At 37.3% G+C, this 17,698-nt stretch overlaps 1 protein-coding gene across 1 annotated transcript in view; it reads left to right on the forward strand.

Moving 5' to 3' along the window:
* The window catches only part of MICU2 (mitochondrial calcium uptake 2), a 129,080-nt gene extending 114,855 nt beyond the window's left edge, over positions 1–14,225 (forward strand). Inside the window, exons 9-12 of the mRNA XM_004467547.4 lie at positions 4,011–4,182; positions 11,180–11,288; positions 11,926–12,083; positions 13,547–14,225. Coding sequence (XP_004467604.1) covers positions 4,011–4,182; positions 11,180–11,288; positions 11,926–12,083; positions 13,547–13,651 — 544 coding nt within the window. The 3' untranslated portion in view covers positions 13,652–14,225. The remainder of the gene's footprint in view (positions 1–4,010; positions 4,183–11,179; positions 11,289–11,925; positions 12,084–13,546) is intronic.
* The last annotated feature ends 3,473 nt before the right edge of the window (positions 14,226–17,698 follow it).

The raw sequence follows: 17,698 nt of genomic DNA on the forward strand, positions 1-17,698 counted from the left end.
TTTTTTCAATTCAAGATCATGGATCCCCCAGAATCTTTCCACAAACCACTTGAAGGTCCATGGACCCATGGTTAAGATTCCCTGTTCTAGAAGCTTTATAGTTTAACTTTTTCATTAGGGTCTGTAATCATTCTTGTATTATTTTTTGTGTATGGTGTGAGGTAGGCATCAAGGTTCACTTTCTTCCTTATGAATATACATAGTTGATTTAATACTATTTGTGAAAAGGCTCTCATTTCCCCCATTGAACTGTTTTGGGGCAAAATCTTTTGTCCATATATGTGTGGATGTATTTCTGGACTCTGTTCCATTCATGGATGTATTTCTTTCCATTCACCAGCACCCATAAACCGATTACCATAGCTTTATAGTAAGACTTAAGTCATATAGGGTAAATTCTCCAACATTGTTTTTCTTATTCAAGACTCTATTGACTATTCCAGATCTCATATAAAATTGAGAAATAATCCCTTTCCAGGACCTCTCCCCTTGGCCCCAGATACTCCAAACAGTCCTCACCACTGGCCACCACCAGTGGAGGGATAGCCAATAACAGCTGGGGCCCTTCTTAGTATTAGCAAAGGGGAGGAGTAATTAACAGTTTAAAAAGTAACCACACAAGACAGAGCTTGCTCTTACTGCCTAGAGGAGACCACAACAAATCTCTGTGTGAATTTCCCTCTTTTTATCCCATTTCTAAATAAGCTCTGTTTTTTTCCCATTTCCAATAAATTCTTTTTACTGAATGAGTGAGAGAGAGAGAGATACAACTTGCCTATTCTATAAAAACAAGTCTGTTGGGATTTTGCTTAGGGTGGCATTGAATCTATAGATCAATTTGGGAGTAATGACATCAGCAGTATTGAGTTTTCCAGTCCATGGTATAATATATCTTTCTATTCATGTAAGTTTTCTTTAACGCCTCTTAACATTGTTTTATAGATATCTAACATTCTCACACATCTTTTGTTAAATTTATCCCAAGTATTTTATGGGTTTTGGTTTTTTTTAGAATTTTTAATAAATGATAGTCTTAATTTCATTTTTTATTTGTTCATTTATAGTTTTTAGGAATATAGTTGATTTCTTCCTTTAATAAAGCACTCCATAGAAAGGTTGGAGAATTTTAATGAAAGACAGTTCCAAAGAGTAAGGGGATAAGAGTTTGACTGGATAGAAGACTGGAGAAGGGCATATTGGCCATGAATGAGAGTAAGGCACATGACAGGACTGGCTGTCCTCAGTTATTATTTCCAGGTAAGGATGAAGTTCCATGGAATTTGCAGACCTAATAAAGCTAGCAGGGATCATACAGATCACCACATAAAAGTTTTCTCTTTTTAAGGTACTTTTCCCATAGAGTTTTGCTCTATGAAATCATCAATAAACCTTAATAGGTATAAGAACCTGTAATTTTAATTTGCATTTAAATTTTTTTCATATTTGCCTTTATTAATCATTAATTCTTTTTTTTCCAAACTATTGATGGTTTAATCTTTATAGTGATACAGAAATATCCTTGACTTTTTGAACTTGAAAACAATAAAGCTTAGATAACACCAATACAGTTAAACTTTTTAAATCAAATTATGAAGTCGAGAACATTTTGTGACTATTAATTATTAGACAAACTGAAATTCAAGATTTTTATAATTTCTAGTTTGTGTCAGGGGTCCTCAAGACTACCCTCCAGCTTAATGATATACTAGAAGGACCCACAGGATTCAGGTTACAGTTTTATTACAGCAATAGGATATAGATTAAAATCAGCATGGGGCAAAGTCCAGGAGAGACCAAGTGTAAGCTTCCAGGTGTCCCTGCCAGTGGAGTCTTACAGGGACATGCTTAATTTTCTCAGCAACTGTATGTGACAACCCTTGAAATATTGTTAACCAGGGAAGCTCACCCAAGTCTCGTCTTCGTGTCCAGAGTCTTTATTGGGGACCAATCATGTAGCATGCAGTACCCGCCTGACTTCCTTGGCTACTCAATTTCCAGTCCCCGAAGGTCAAACCGATACAGCATGGCACTGGCTAAGGCATACAGAAACACGCCCATCAGGCAGAATATTCTGATGCTCAGAGATTATCTCCCAGGAGATAGTCAAGGAGGACCAGTCCTTTCTTTGGAATGTGCAGGGTTTGAATACTCCAGCCTGCTGTGTTACCCCGTTACTGGACAGTTTTCAGAAGATACTATAAGAAACCATGATTCATTTTAAACAACTAAGAAAAGATTGTAGACACATACACATTTAACTTAATGTTGTGTTCTACTGTTATGCTGTTTTCCTAGAAAGAAAAATTGGAGGTTGTGAATATCTACAGTGAAATCCTGCTAATTTTTGGTCAACGTTTAAAAAAATTAATAATTGGTAAATTCAGGGATGGGAATGATCTTAGTCTGAGTGTAAATATAGATTCTGTTTAGCACACAAAATGGTACCCTCTCTAGTTTATATTGTATTCATTTATGTAAAGCCCTGAGTAAATAGAATATATAGATGATTAAGAAGTCAACAATTTGTAGAAAATGTCAGTATAAGACCAGTTCAGTCTGGTATTTCCAAAGGTTTCTTTTCCATCTATCATCATCCTGTTCAGGTTTTGATTTTATTTTTTCTTGAATCACCTTTTTCTTTAACATACAAATAAATTCTTTAATGAGATAGATTGTTTATAATTAAATAAGAGCAGAATTATAGGGCATTTAATTTGTCTTTATACTTTTTAAAGGTTATATATTTTAAACACTGTATATTCTATATCAGTGTGTATGTGTCTATAATCTTTTCTTAGTTGTTTAAAATAAATAAAGGAAAAATTGTCAAAAAATATGGGCTTCAGACTCCTCTTTGGCTCCTGGATGTGATGTTCTGTTATTATAATTAAGGTGTATTAGTTTTTAATATATGTATTTCTTAGTGATCAGTATTATTTTATATGTTTAAATGACCATATTAGTACTGCAAGGTTATTACTCTTTCACAAAAGCCTTTGTACCACTTTCTTCAGGAATTCCATTTCCTTCATCAGTACTCATTATAAATTCAAATCTCTAAAAATGATTGCCTAAAGATGACATAATTAACAAATTAAAAGTCTTCCAAACCGTTTGTGACATCCAGAGATTGTCTAATGTATTACCTAACTTGAGAGCAAGCCAGAGTTGTACAAAGTAGTAACAATGTTCAGTCTTCCAAAGGGCTTCCAAGCCTGAACTGTGTGTGTAGAATGAGCCTATCCAGGTTCCTAGGCAGTTTTGTTAGCATAATTTACCAGCAATACAGGATCACCAACACAATGACTTTAAGACAGCCAGCCTGCTGACCCTGAATTAACCATTGATGCTTTACAACCTTCTGAGCTGGATTACAGTATTAGCATTTCAGGTTATTCAAGTTGCTTCTTCACTTAGTGGCCAGAGGAGATCATAAAAGGAAAAAAAGAAAGAAAAAAAAAAAAAACATCCTCAGGATGAATCAGGGCACAATTTGAAACAGTGAGGCCTAGCTCTGTGTGTTAGGAAACAAGTGCCAGAAGAGCTTGAGTTTATGAGCTGGGTCACTTCAAGCAATAGCATCACACAGGTTATGAGGTTAAAAAAAGAAAGAAAAAGAAAATGGTGGGCCCTGTAAGAAGTCTGTAATGCCACAGAGCAAAGCTTGCTCTTGGAAAGGTAAGGACTGCTAATTCCAAATATTTGGTTTTTTTAGAGTTTCATGCACTGCTCTGCATGCTGCTTGTGCATGAGTAGAGTTCATGCCTGCCAGAACTGCAGAACATCACCCAGTGATTATATTTTTCTTTTCTTTTCTTTTTTTTAGCGGTAGTATTACTATTAATGGTAAACAATAGACATAGAGAGCACCCAAATGGTAGAATTTTTAAAATAAAACATTGAAAATAAAATCAAATTTATCTACTAATTATAATTATTTTAATGTATTTATACTATAATGGTTCAATGCCACTCTGTCACTTATATCAATTTTATATTTTAATTTTAAGGTTTATGGAAAATTTACAAACGGAGATCCAAGAAATGGAATTCTTTCAGTTTTCTAAAGGTTTAAGCTTCATGAGAAAAGAAGACTTTGCAGAGTGGCTACTTTTTTTCACCAACACTGGAAATAAAGACATTTATTGGAAAAACGTGAGAGAGAGGTTGCCAGCAGGAGAGGTTAGTATACCATTTTATTATGCATGTGATAAAGATGGAATAACTTAGGCACATTTATGTAATTAAATAAAGTAACTTCCCAATTAACCAGGGCTGTACTACTCTCTCCATTTTTCATTTAAGTATAACATCAAGTTGAGGAACAGTCTCTGCATACTATTTTCCTACAAATGAACTATTGCCTAAGATAGAATCAGTATAGTCAAGTGTTTTAAAATATGAGTTTTGTATTTCTAGTGAAGTCAAAATAAGGCAAGAATATCTACTATCATCACCATTATTTAATATTGTCCTGAAAATCTTAGCCAGTGCAAATTAACAAGGAAAAGAGAGTATAAAATTTGAAAGGGGAAGTGGATGTAGCTCAGTGTTTGAGCACCTGCTTCCCATGTATGAGGTGCTGGGTTCAATCCCCAGTACCTCCTAAAAAACAAAGACCAAAACAAACAATTTGAAAGGAGGCGACAGTTGTCTTTATTTGCTTATGATGCAATTATATGCCCAGAGTACTCAAGAGAATCAATTGAAAACGATTAGAAACAAAAAGATAATATAATATTCTTGCATCTATGTGAAAGATATACTGTCAATAATGAGGCAGTATGGAAAATCTGAGCCAAATGTATACTGTGGACTTGGTAACAATCAGATGATTGTATCTTATCTGTAGCAAATGTTCCACCACAATGTGGTATGTTGATAGAGGGGTGTTGTTTGGGAATTCTGTACATGTGCATGATTGTTTTATAAGTTTACAACTTCTATCATAAAAAATATATTTAAAAAATAATAGGGTGTGTTGGGGGAAAAAACATACTGAATGTAAGATAAGAACTATGATTAGTAGTAAGGTTTTGACAATACTCTTTCATAATCTGTAACATCTCACAACAATGCAAGGTGTTGGTGGAGGGTTGATGTATGGGACCCCTATATGATGTTATACATGTTTGCTTTGTAAGTTCACAACTTTTACTGTACACTTAATTGTTTATATGTGTTCATATATAAATGATATAAAGATAATAATAGGGTTGGTTGGGGGAAAAATACTTTGGTTAGTAGTAATATTTTGACAGTGCTCTTTAATCATTAGTTAAAAAGGTTTAACAACAGGCAAGTTACTGATGGTAGGGTGAGTTATGAGAGTCCTGTATGATGTTATATGTTTGTTTTGTAAGTTCACAACTATAATTATACACTTATTGTTTATGTTTACACGTGAGTGATATCCTTCAATAAATTAATTAAAAAATAATAAATTTATGCACAATATAGTTTGGGACTCAGGAAAAAAAATAAAACGCATTCAATTAAGTGCCTGTTACAATGTTAATATATTAAAAGAAGTAACTGTCCTGTGTACACATTATGCTAGAAAATGTAATGTGTCGTGTGTATATATAAAAAAAGGATATCACCAAAATTTTAATAAAGGTTTACATATTGTGTTGAGATTTCAAGTGATTTTTACTTTATAACTTTATGTATTGTTTTTAAAAAAATTTTTTTTAATAGGCAAGTATTATGGTATAATTTTTTAAACTGTTTCCATTGTGAGGAAAAGATAAAATGTAATGAAAGATCCCATTTAAATTGCCATCAAAATATATAATAATTAGAAATATATTTAACAAGAAATATTTGGAGAAAACGTTAAAACTCTGATGGATATAAAAGAAATCCTATCTAATTATAGAGATATTCCCTATTATTGGATAGGAAGTCTTGGTATTATAAATATAGAATTCTCCCTCCTGGTTATATTAGTCAGAACAGCTTAGGCTTGCTGCAGTTACAAATTAACCCCATCTTAGCACAACCAAGTTAATTTCTCAGTCATGCTGGGTGACCATTGTGGGCTAGTGGGAAACTCTGCCCTCATAGTTCCTCAGGACCCCAGACTCTCTGAGGCTCTGCCATCTTGTAGTTCCATCCTCATAAACTATGGCAGGAAAAGACAGACTAGTTCATATTCCAAAAATTAAATGTTTTAGTCTGGAAATATCACATGACAGTAGGCCTTTGGCAAGACTAATCACATGACCCAACCTAACTCCAAGGAGGCTAAGAAGTATCACCTTTCCTATGTGCAGGAGTCAGAAGAGGACCAGACACTAGTGAACACAAATGGATATCAATGAAAATATCACTGAATTCATGGGAGGAAACTAGACAAGCCATGTAAACCTTACATGGAAAGAATACCCAGATATTAAACTGTACTATAAAACCTTGGTGATTGGGAAGCAGACTTGGCCCAATGGATAGGGCATCTGCCTACCACATGGGAGGTCCGCAGTTCAAACCCGGTACCTCCTTGACCCGTGTGGAGCTGGCCCATGTGTGGTGCTGATGCGCGCAAGGTGTGCTGTGCCACGCAGGGGTGTCCCCCGTGTAGGGGAGCCCCATGCACAAGGAGTGTGCCCCATAAGGAGAGCCACCCAGCGCGAAAGAAAGTGCAGCCTGCCCAAGAATGGTGCCGCACACATGGAGAACTGACAGCAAGATGATGCAACAAAAAGAAATACAGATTCCCAGTGCTCTGATAAGGATAGAAGTGGTCACAGAAGAACACACAGCGAATGGACACAGACAGCAGACAACTGGGGTGGGGAGGAAAGGGAGAGAAATAAATAAAAAATAAATCTTTTAAAAAAAAACAAAAACCTTCATGATTAAAATAGCTTGTTACTGACAATGAATTTGACAAATCAAGTGAACAGAATACAGTCCATAAATACTCAAATATGAGAACTTAGTATATATAAAATAGCCTATCAGATTGAGTAAAAGGAGAATTATTAATAATTGGTATTAAGGTAAGTGATAATTAGCTGGCCACCAAAGGGGGAAAATGAAGGTAAATCCCCATCTCACTCATCACTCTGAAATAAATTCCTGATGGATTAAAGAAAAGAAAAATGAAACTGAATAAATACTAGAAGAACATGTGGAAACAATTTTTCATCATAGAGTGGGATATATATTATTTTAAGCAAAACTCACAAATGGCTAATTTTCAAGGAAAAATTGATAAAACTTACTACTTAAATATTAAAATTCTGGGAAGCAGATGTGGCTCAAGTAATTGGGCTCCCATCTACCATATAGAAGGTCCAGGGTTCAATACCCAGGGCCTCCTGGTGAAGGCAAGCTGGCCCGCACAGTGAGCTGGCCCACACAGAGTGCCACCCCATGCAGGAGTGCTGGCCCCTGCAGGAATGCCTGCCGATGCAGAGAGCTGATGCAGCAAGATGATGCAACAAAAAGAGACACAGAGGAGAGACAATAAGAAACTCAGCAGACCAGGCAGCTGAGGTGGTGCAAGAGAATGATCGCCTCTCTCCTACTCCAGAAGGTCCCAGGATCAGGTCCCAGAGCCGCCTCATGAGAATACAAGCAGACACAGAAGAACATACAGCGAATGGACACAGAGAGCAGACAATGGAGGGAGGGAGGAGAAATATATAATTCCTTAAAAAAAGAAAATTAAAATTCTGTTGCCTCCCTCTCCCCCTAAAAAAATTATAAAGAAAGTTAAAAAAAATTTTTAAGTAGGGGGGAAATACTGGCATCACATGTTATAGACCAACTTCCTTAATTGATAATGACATATTAAAAAATCACTAAGGGGCGGCGGACTTGGCCCAGTGGTTAGCGCGTCCGTCTACCACATGGGAGGTCCGCGGTTCAAACCCGGGCTTCCCTCACCTGTGTGCAGCTGGCCCATGCGCAGTGCTGATGCACACAAGGAGTGCCCTGCCACGCAGGGGTGTCCCCCGCGTAGGGGAGCCCCACACGCAAGGAGTGTGCCCCATAAGGAGAGCCGCCCAGCAAGAAAGTCCAGCCTGCCCAGGAATGGTGTGGCACACACGGAGAGCTGACACAGCAAGATGACTCCACAAAAAGAAAACACAGATACCCTTGCCGCTGACAACAGAAGCAGACAGAGAGCACGCAGCAAAGAGATACAGAGAACAGACAACCAGGGTGGGGGAGAAGGGGGAGAGAAAGAAATAAATAAATCTTTAAAAATAAATAAATAAATAAATATCAAAACTTAGAAGGACCTAAGATTTTACCCTATTTAATATGTATTGGGATCTTAAAAATCAGTAAGTGTTAATAACTGAAATATCTGAGAGGTTACTCTGCTTTCCAGTTAGCCTGCCACAATTTCCTGGATGCTGGCAGGAAACATGAGACAGCTTTATTATTCATAACATAGCATAGCAGCATGAGCAGCATGTTTGTGTGAGTTCTCCCTTGCCTCCCAAATCCCATGGGGGAAATGGGAGGGGCCCAGGTAGATACTGTGCACGAATTGCTGCTGAGGCATCCCTGGTCCTTGGGAACCTGAATCTTTATAATGTGCTATATGTAAACCTTCTTGACTTTTGCTCCAGAGGGAGGCATTATCTTTCATTATCATGAACAGTAAGCAAAACTGTCCTCTGCTCTGGGGGGAGATATTTTCTCTACACTCAAGGCTATTGATTATGCAGACATCCCTGGAAACACAGGCTACAACAGGCACTTAGTGCCTCTGTTTGCAAGATATGCAGAAATTTGAGAGACCCATGGAGAACTCTCTCCCAGCAATAAGAACTTGCAACCCCCTATCCTTTGGTCTATTGGACTTATCCCAGCCGGCTAACAAGAAGGTGAAGGTCAACCACCACACCAGGGAGCCAAGAGTGCCTACAACTGCAAACAAGAGAACTGCATCCAGCATCCAAGTGGAATCCAAGCACCCTCTCGATACAGAGGTGGAGTGGACATAACCATCCCAGTATCCACAGAATGGAGGAATAGAGTATGGATTAAAAGTGGACTTATTGATATTCTATTCTGGAACTATTGTGATTAGTAATGGAAGTAAATGTAGCATTGATGTGGAGAAAATGGCCACAGTAGCTGCTGAGAGTAGGGAGTGGGAAGAAGAGATGTGATGTGGGGGCATTTTCAGGACTTGGAGTTGCCCTGGGTGGTACTGCAGGGACAGTTACTGGACATTGTATGTCCTCCCATGGCCCACTGGGTGGACTGGGGGAGAGTGTAAACTGTAATGTGGACCATTGACCATGTGGTACAGTAGTGCTCAGAGATGTATTCAGCAAGTGCAGTGAATGTCCCATGATGATAGAGGAGGTTGTTGTTATGGGATGAGTGGGGTGAGGGGGGTGGGGGGTATATGGGGACCTCATGTTTTTTTAATGTAATATTTTAAAAAAATAAAGACAAAAAAAAAAAAAGACATTTAACAACCCAAATTTGAGCAGAGGACATGAAGCAGTTTCCAAGAAGAGTAATCCACAAATGCCTGATAAACATATGAAAAGTGGTTAACTTCATTCACATTTGAAGATATGCAAATCCAAACACAGAGACCATTTTCCACCTATCAGAGAAGCAAAATGGTTGTACACAGTGACTAATTTGAGATTGTGATAGAAAGAAACTGCAAAGATAATGAAGTAATTATATGCACTCATTTTATATATGTATTTTATATATATATGCTTTATATACATATATACACACAAAAAGTGTCTAAAATATAAATGTACATCATCAAAAATAATTAACAGAGAGTGGACATAGCTCAAGTGGTTGAGTTCCTGCTTCCCATGTATGAAGTCCTGGGTTCAATCCCCAGTACCTCCTAAAAACAAACAAATGAAGAAACCAACCTCGTGGGGGGACAAATGTAGCTCAGTGGTTGAGTGCCATCTTCCCATGTACAAGGTCCTGGATTCAATCCCCAGTACCTCTTTAAAAATAATAATAATTACCAAACATAACCTGAAAAAACACCATCCCCGCTAAGTAAAGGAACACTGCCAGGACCCCTGAAACCCTAGGAGGCCCTCCTGATAGCCCTCCTCCCCCACTTCAAGCTCCTATCCTGAATTATAGCACTCACTCCCTTGTTTTCTTGATGGTATATTTTTATTTATACCTTGGGTGCATCTAAAAAGTTTGGTTAAATCTTTAAAAAGGGAAGTTCAGTGCAGAGGAAGGAGTTCAGACTTAGGAGTCAGACAGGCCTCATTTTCAATCTCAGTTCTGCTGCTTACTAGTTATGTGACTTTAGCAGGTGTATTAGTCAGCCAAAGGGGTGCTGATGCAAAATACCAGAAGCCTGTTGGCTTTTACAAAGGGTATTTATTTGGGGTAGGAGCGTACAGATACCAGGCCATAAAGCATAGGTTACTTCCCTCACCAAACTCTTATTTCCACATGTTAGAGCAAGATGGCTGCTGATGTCTGCCAGGGTGCAGGCTTCTTGGGTTCCTCTCTTCCCAGGGCTTGCTTCTCTTTCCTGTGTGCTTACTTACTGGGGCTCCAGCTTAAGACTTCAGCATCAAACTCCAACATCAAAACTCCAGCATTAAAAACCCTCTAACCCTGTCCTTTGCCATGCCTTTTATCTGAATCCCCACCCACCAAGGAGTGGGGACTCAACACCCTAGTGATGTGGCCCAGTCAAAGCCCTAATCATAATTTAATCATGCCCAGGTGCAGACCAGATTACAAACAGTCCAATATCTATTTTTGGAATTCTTAACTACATCAGACTGCTACAGCAGGTCATTGCCCCTCCTCCAGGTCTTTCATCTGTACAAGCAGAAACATACTTCCCTGGGTTACTGTAAGGATTCAAATCATAAATGACATTTATTCAACAAGTTTATTGATTCCTCCTGGTAAGTAGAGATGAATCAAGTCCTCACTCAAAAAACTTACAGTTTAAGAAACAGTCAGAAATAGAGAGCTACAAAAACAAAGCTAATAAATATAGTCTGTTCCTCCTAATCACTAAAATCTCTAATCCTATTATTATTCTGTGTCTCAAACTTTTTATTAAGCTTGCTTAGAAAGCTCTTAAGTTCATAAGCTTTATGTGATAGAATAGAGAACTCACACTTACATTCATAAGGTTATTTATATAAAAGACTGTAATGAAAACTCATTTTTGCTATTTTATTAGAGCATTACTTTGGATGAGTTCAAGTCATTTTGTCATTTTACGACCCACTTGGAAGACTTTGCTATTGCCATGCAAATGTTTAGTTTAGCACATCGCCCTGTCAGACTAGGTAAGTTATATGACTCGTTTAAATTCATCTTCTATAAACAATTTCAGCCTATTCTTCAACTAGATGATACCAGTCATAGAGTAGTTACTAGTAAAATACTTGATTGGCCTTTTATTCAGTGTGGTTACTCTGAACTTACAACACCAACACTGCCATTTAACAGTTGTTTTATTTGTTTTTACCTTCTCATTTTTCCTCTTAAAAGGAGAAGGAAATATTTAAATAAATGTAATTAAATAAAGTAACTTCCAAATTAACCAGGACTGTACTACTTCCATTTTTCATTTAAGTAAGGACAATTTTAGAAATAGTTTCTGCATACTATTTTCCAAGTAGATTTTAAATCTGCCTTTAAAATACTGATTAAATTAAAGCAGCTTGCTTCTCTTGCAGTTACTCTTAAAATACTTTACACAAATTTATGATTTGGATATGTTCTTGATGAGCATTTTTGTTTTCATTTTATTTCCCACATAATGAAAATTTAGATTCATTCCATTTGTACTATTTCACATGGCTGATGAATTACTATTATTATAATTTTGATCTTTCTGGAGAATTTTTATTGGATTTGGGGAAATGTTTACCATATTAAGTTAAGGGGAATAATGAATTATTTTATGTTTCTTTTTCTTAGCGGAATTTAGGAGAGCTGTGAAAGTAGCAACAGGACAAGAGCTCTCAAACAACATTTTGGACACTGTTTTCAAGATCTTTGATTTGGATGGTGATGAATGTCTTAGTCATGGAGAGTTCCTTGGGGTGTTAAAAAACAGGATGCATCGAGGCTTATGGGTAACAGATTTTGAGCTTTTAAACAACTCCATATTTACATGTAATTAAGTGAATAGTATTAAACTTAGTATTAAATGTATAGATTCATAAATTGAGTTTTTATCATTTATAAGTAGATTATGAACTGTAGTTGAAACCCTGAAATATCTCTTACAGATGGGATTCAACTTGTTTTGCTTTGTTTTATTTTTAATCTGAAACTAATCAGAAACCACCTATTCCGAAATCACGGCCTAGAATTTGACTTTGGGCTCCCGAGCCAGACATACCAAAATTCAAGTCCCTGCTCTACCATTTAACTGCTGAATTCACAAAGCTACTTGATTTTCTGAGCCTCAGATTCCTCATCTGTAAAATGAGGAAATGAATAAATTCTACAAAAAAAGTATTGTTGTAGGAATTAAATGTAGTTATTCACTCAAATTCACATCTTGATCTCTAACTATGAAAGAAATCAAACAGAAAATTGTGTTTAGAGTCTGCTAGGTACACTCTCATGGAAGCAGTGTGCAGGGAGAAAACAAGGTCCAGAGTGAATCTACGGGGTGAGTAAGTAGTTGAGCCAAAAAAGAAGGAGGGAGTAAAAAGGGAAGAAAGGGAGAGAGAAATGGTAAGGTCATGAAAATAAAGCTATTTCAGCTTTCCAGAGCAAGTTCGACTTCTGCTACAAACATAATTTATAGCAAAATGAATATATATGATTTCCATTAGCAAACATGTTTTACAAGCTTGTAGTCATCCAGCACCTCATACTTAACGACCATATTTCTGGACATTAAACCAAACTCGCAGTTAATCGTTCTATATTCATGAGAGCCTCCTGCCCTTTCTGAATAAGTATTTAAGAAAAGAGCTATAAGTCAATGATAGGAAAAAGAGCATCTGTAATCTAAAAAAGACTTATGCTCCCTCTTGGCTGATCTCCAGCAGTGCTGCATTCATTATTGTGGTCACCAGGATCCCAATATTTTTTAACCTTTCCTTTTTCATTCTGTGAAAAGGGTAACAACCACACAGTACTTTTAAATCACAAAGCACTATGTGAATTAGATTATTTCTACTAGTTTTAGGCATGTAATTTCTATTCCACATAGCTAAATAAAGTTTACCAGAAAAGGAGAAACATTTTAAAATATTATAAAAGGAAGGCATTACAAAATAATTAAAATTTAAAACCAAAATATGAAAGGAGATTGCCCAAAATTTTCATTATCCTCTTAGGGAAGGATCTCTACTAATTTATACCTAGTCAACCACAATTTCTTAGTTATCATGGAGACATTCTTACATACATTCACTTTAGCTTTTATCCTTATTTTAACAGTTGTGTAGCAATTATCTTTTGCCATAATCTACCTCAAATACTTTTTGGGAAAGTGTGGGAAATAATAACATCAAGTACATATTAAATGATGTTTAACCTAAAAGAAAATGACCCCTTAATTTTTACTTTTGGCTAACAGGTACCACAACAACCAAGTGTACAAGAATACTGGAAATGTGTGAAAAAAGAAAGCATTAAAGGAGTAAAAGAAGTCTGGAAACAAGCTGGAAAAAGTCTTTTTTAAAAAAGATCATATAGGAATTACATTGCTCCAACTGTCAGAAGTTGGAATTTTTTTAAAGTACTAGATGTTTATCTTCTTAAGTCTTCATTGATTTCCTTTGTAATATATAGATGCCTTGTACTTGCTTTCTGATTCAGTAATTTCTTAATAAGATTTCAAGGAAGAACTCATTAGAAAGGAACATATTCTTTCACAACAACAGCTTTTAGGTTCTGTCAAAAAGCTTAGGATTGAAGTAATATTTTGTACTTTGATAAGGTGGAAAACCTACTTATTCACTGATTTCTTAATCAACAATAGCATGCTATGCCCTCTGGAAAGGTAAACCAAGAACTTACTGGAAAAGGGTTCTTGATGCATAGGCCAGTATCAATTCCAGAAGTCCAGATGTTCCTAATATGGTAAATTAAGTTTAAACACTCATTTCAGGTTTTCTATCTGTGTCTTACATCTCTTATAAACTTCTTGTGTGTTTCATTTCTTTTAGCTTGGTTGATGTTAGTTGTCTTAAAAATAACATGTAAGTTTAAATATCCTTTAGAAACAATAAAATATTTATATAGATTAAAAATTACTGAGGTGCTTTTTATATGTTTTTTTTAAAAACTATATATTTTTAAAATGTAAATACACTCATCTCTTGCCAACCTCATTAGGTTATGTTCTTAAAAACTAGTGGAGTTGGCAAAGTTTTACACACATGATCAGGGCATGGGTTGTAGGAAAATGTTTAAAATGACATTAGAAACTGTGGGGAAGGGGTATATAGGAACTGTACTTTCTGCATAATTTTTCTCCAAACCTACAACTGCTCTAATAAAGTAAAAACAAAATTTAAAAATGTTTTAAATGGCATAAGAAATTAACAGTAAATATAAAGTGATGTTTTTAAAAACATGGTAAACAAAAATTATATCTATATAGACATATATATAGCATATATATATGCTTCTCCAAAAAGAAAATTGCAAAGAGAATATTTAAAGCATGTTCCACTCCCTGGATAAATGGCTGACTCCAAGGCTAGGGCAGGGAATGTGCAAGATGAGCCTTGGAACATCTTGTGCCTAAAAGTTTGGATATCCTCAAGTTAATGAAAAGGGGAACAGGTGTAGCTCAAGTGATCAAACACCTGCTTCCCATGTATGGGGTCCTGGGTTCAATCCTCAGTACCTCCAAAAAAAATAAGTTAATGGAGACATGTCAAAAGCACCAGAAGCAACTTGAAGGGGCTCCCACTGGCCAAATCTAGGACTGTTTGACCATCAAAATAAATAATAGTAGTGGATTGTAACCCACTGAATGAAATAAGAATTGCTGAGCTTACACTAAAATCAATTGATTGATTGATTGATTGATTAATGGCGACAAGAGAAAAGCTCTTCCTTGCAGTTGTTAAAGGATAAGGCCTTGAAGTATGTTAATCTGCTACACTGGAAGACTATTACAGAGTAATGTTTGAGATGACAAGTGGTAAAAGCTTTTGTCCAATTAATACCAAAAATACTTATTTTGCTAATGGTTAAAAAATATAAATGTGCTCCAACTTTTGTTTTAGAAATAATTATTTAGAGTTATTAATAACTAATATTTTAATTTTTCTCTTTTTAAAACCAAAACAAGAGAAAAGGGTAGATAATGTAAAATAGTATAGCAAAGTGGACTTGGCCCAGTGGTTAGGGCGTCCGTCTACCACGTGGGAGGTCCGTGGTTCAAACCCCGGGCCTTCTTGACCTATGTGGAGCTGGCCCACGCGCAGTGCTGATGCACGCAAGGAGTGCCCTGCCACGCGGGGATGTCCCCCGCATAGGGGAGCCCCACGCGCAAGGAGTGTGCCCCATACGGAGAGCTGACACAGCAAGATGATGCAACAAAAAGAAACACAGATTCCCGTGCCATTGACAACAACGGAAGCGGACAAATAACACACAGCAAATGGACACAGAGAACAGACAACTGGGGTGGTTGGGGGGAGGGGAAGGGGAGAGAAATAAAAATAAAATAGTATAGATATGCATCCTCCACCATTTTCTCCAGCCGCAAAAATATTATCTAACCATCTTACCTGTCTGCACAGATGCCCTAAGGGTAAAGATTGGGGGTATACAAATCCAAAAGTTAGGATTGAGTTTCTGGTGTCTTCACAATGTTACCTTAAATATTCCAGCTGCCTCAGCTAGCACTTGCTCCTTCCCTGCCCTTCTTTCCATAGCCTCCATGAATACTGTATTACAGCTACGTAAAACTCCAACTTTCCCCGCATACACCATGTGCTTTGCACATTTCCCTCCTTCCAAGCTTTTTACAGATGTGATTTCTTTCTGACTTGGGTGCTTTTTCTTCTCTCTCTTGTCCTCCTGGTTAAATTGTAGACATTTAGAGATTCTAGACACCATGCTGCTCACATATCTAGTTTGTCTCCACTAAATTGTGAGCAAATCAAGAGCAGGACCAGTGCCTTATTCATCATTTTATGTGCCAACCTAGCCGAGTACCTGGCTTATTAAAAGCATCCAACAAATATTTGTTCAGTAAAAGGAAGGAAGAGAAGAGCAGAAAGGGGCCAAAAAGTAGGAAGGCTGAGGGAGGGAAAAAGGAAGACAGGGAGGGAAGGCAGGCTTTCATGCTTCCTAAACCCTTCTATTGGAAGTAGCATACAATGGTGATTTAAAAACAGAAGGACCCTGCTGTGAGGGAACTTACTATCTAAAGGCAAAGGTTGAAAGCTCACCTTTTAAATTAAGAAAAAGAAGCAAGTGTGTTAAGAACTGAAGGACTTTTTAAAGTAGGTACAACCCTAGGTATTGGTTCTTGTGAGGGCTACAGAGACCCGCACGCTCTATGGTCATGGCAGATGGAGTTCACTGCCATCTCAGTTGGCCCCACATTGGAGTTTGTGTTTCTGTGTGATGGAGCTGAACTCAGATGTGATCTTTGTCCACAAGCCTCTCCTGTTACTTTTACTGGAACTGTAGTTGGTGCTGGGGTTTATTGTATACCCAGGGGACCTGAATCTCTGGACTGACCATGTGATAGCCAGGCCCTGAGCCTCAACAGACTTGCAACTCCTATACTCTGGTTTATTGGACTTATCCCAGCCAGCTAACAGGAAGGTGAAGAAGGTCAACCACCACACCAGGGAGCCAAGAGTGCCTACAACTGCAAACAGGAGAACTGCATCCATCATCCAAGTGGAATCTAAGCACCCTCTTGATACAGAGGTGGAGTGGACATAGCCTTCCCAGGGTCCACAGAATGGAGGAATGGAGTATGGATTGGAGTGGACTTGCTGATGCTCTATTCTGGAATTGTTGTGATTAGTGATGGAAGTAAATGTGGCGTTGAGGTGGAGAAAGTGGCCATGATGGCTGCTGGGGGTGGGGAGTAGGAAGAAGAGATGTGATGTGAGGGCATTTTCAGGACTTGTGTTGTCCTGGGTGGTACTGCGGGGTACCGGACATTGTGTGTCCTCCCATGGCCCACTGGGTGGACTGGGGGAGAGTGTAAACTTAAATGTGGACCATTGACCATGTGGTGCAGCAGTGCTCAGAGATGTGTTCACCGAGTGCAGTGAGTGTCCCATGATGTTGGGGGAGGTGGTGGTTGTGGGAGTTGGGAGAGGGACCTCATATTTTTTTAATGTAACATTAATAAATAAAGGCAAAAAATATATTAAAAAATAAAAATAAAAGAGTATTTAGGGGACTGAGGAATTTTCAATTTTTCAAAGCCAAAAGTATAATAGCATTCTGAAACTGAAACACTTGAAAATGAATAATGCAGTTTTGTTATTATTACTTGATGATTGTTGCAAAATTATTTGGTCCCATTTGAAAAGAATGTGGATATCTGTATCAAATAAGCAAAGTATATTTGTCATTGTCTCCTTAGGAGCATGGAGACAATTGCCTTGAAAGCAGCTGCTGGACTCCCTTATAATCTCAACTGAATCTTCAGACATCTTCTTATCATTTTGTTGAATAAATGATCATTAAATCTCCTATTATTTTGGTTGCTTGTCTTTCTCTACCCAATGATAAAGTTCTT

This window comes from Dasypus novemcinctus, chromosome 15 (genome assembly GCF_030445035.2).
Source record: "Dasypus novemcinctus isolate mDasNov1 chromosome 15, mDasNov1.1.hap2, whole genome shotgun sequence".
NCBI classification, from domain to species: Eukaryota; Metazoa; Chordata; class Mammalia; order Cingulata; family Dasypodidae; genus Dasypus; species Dasypus novemcinctus.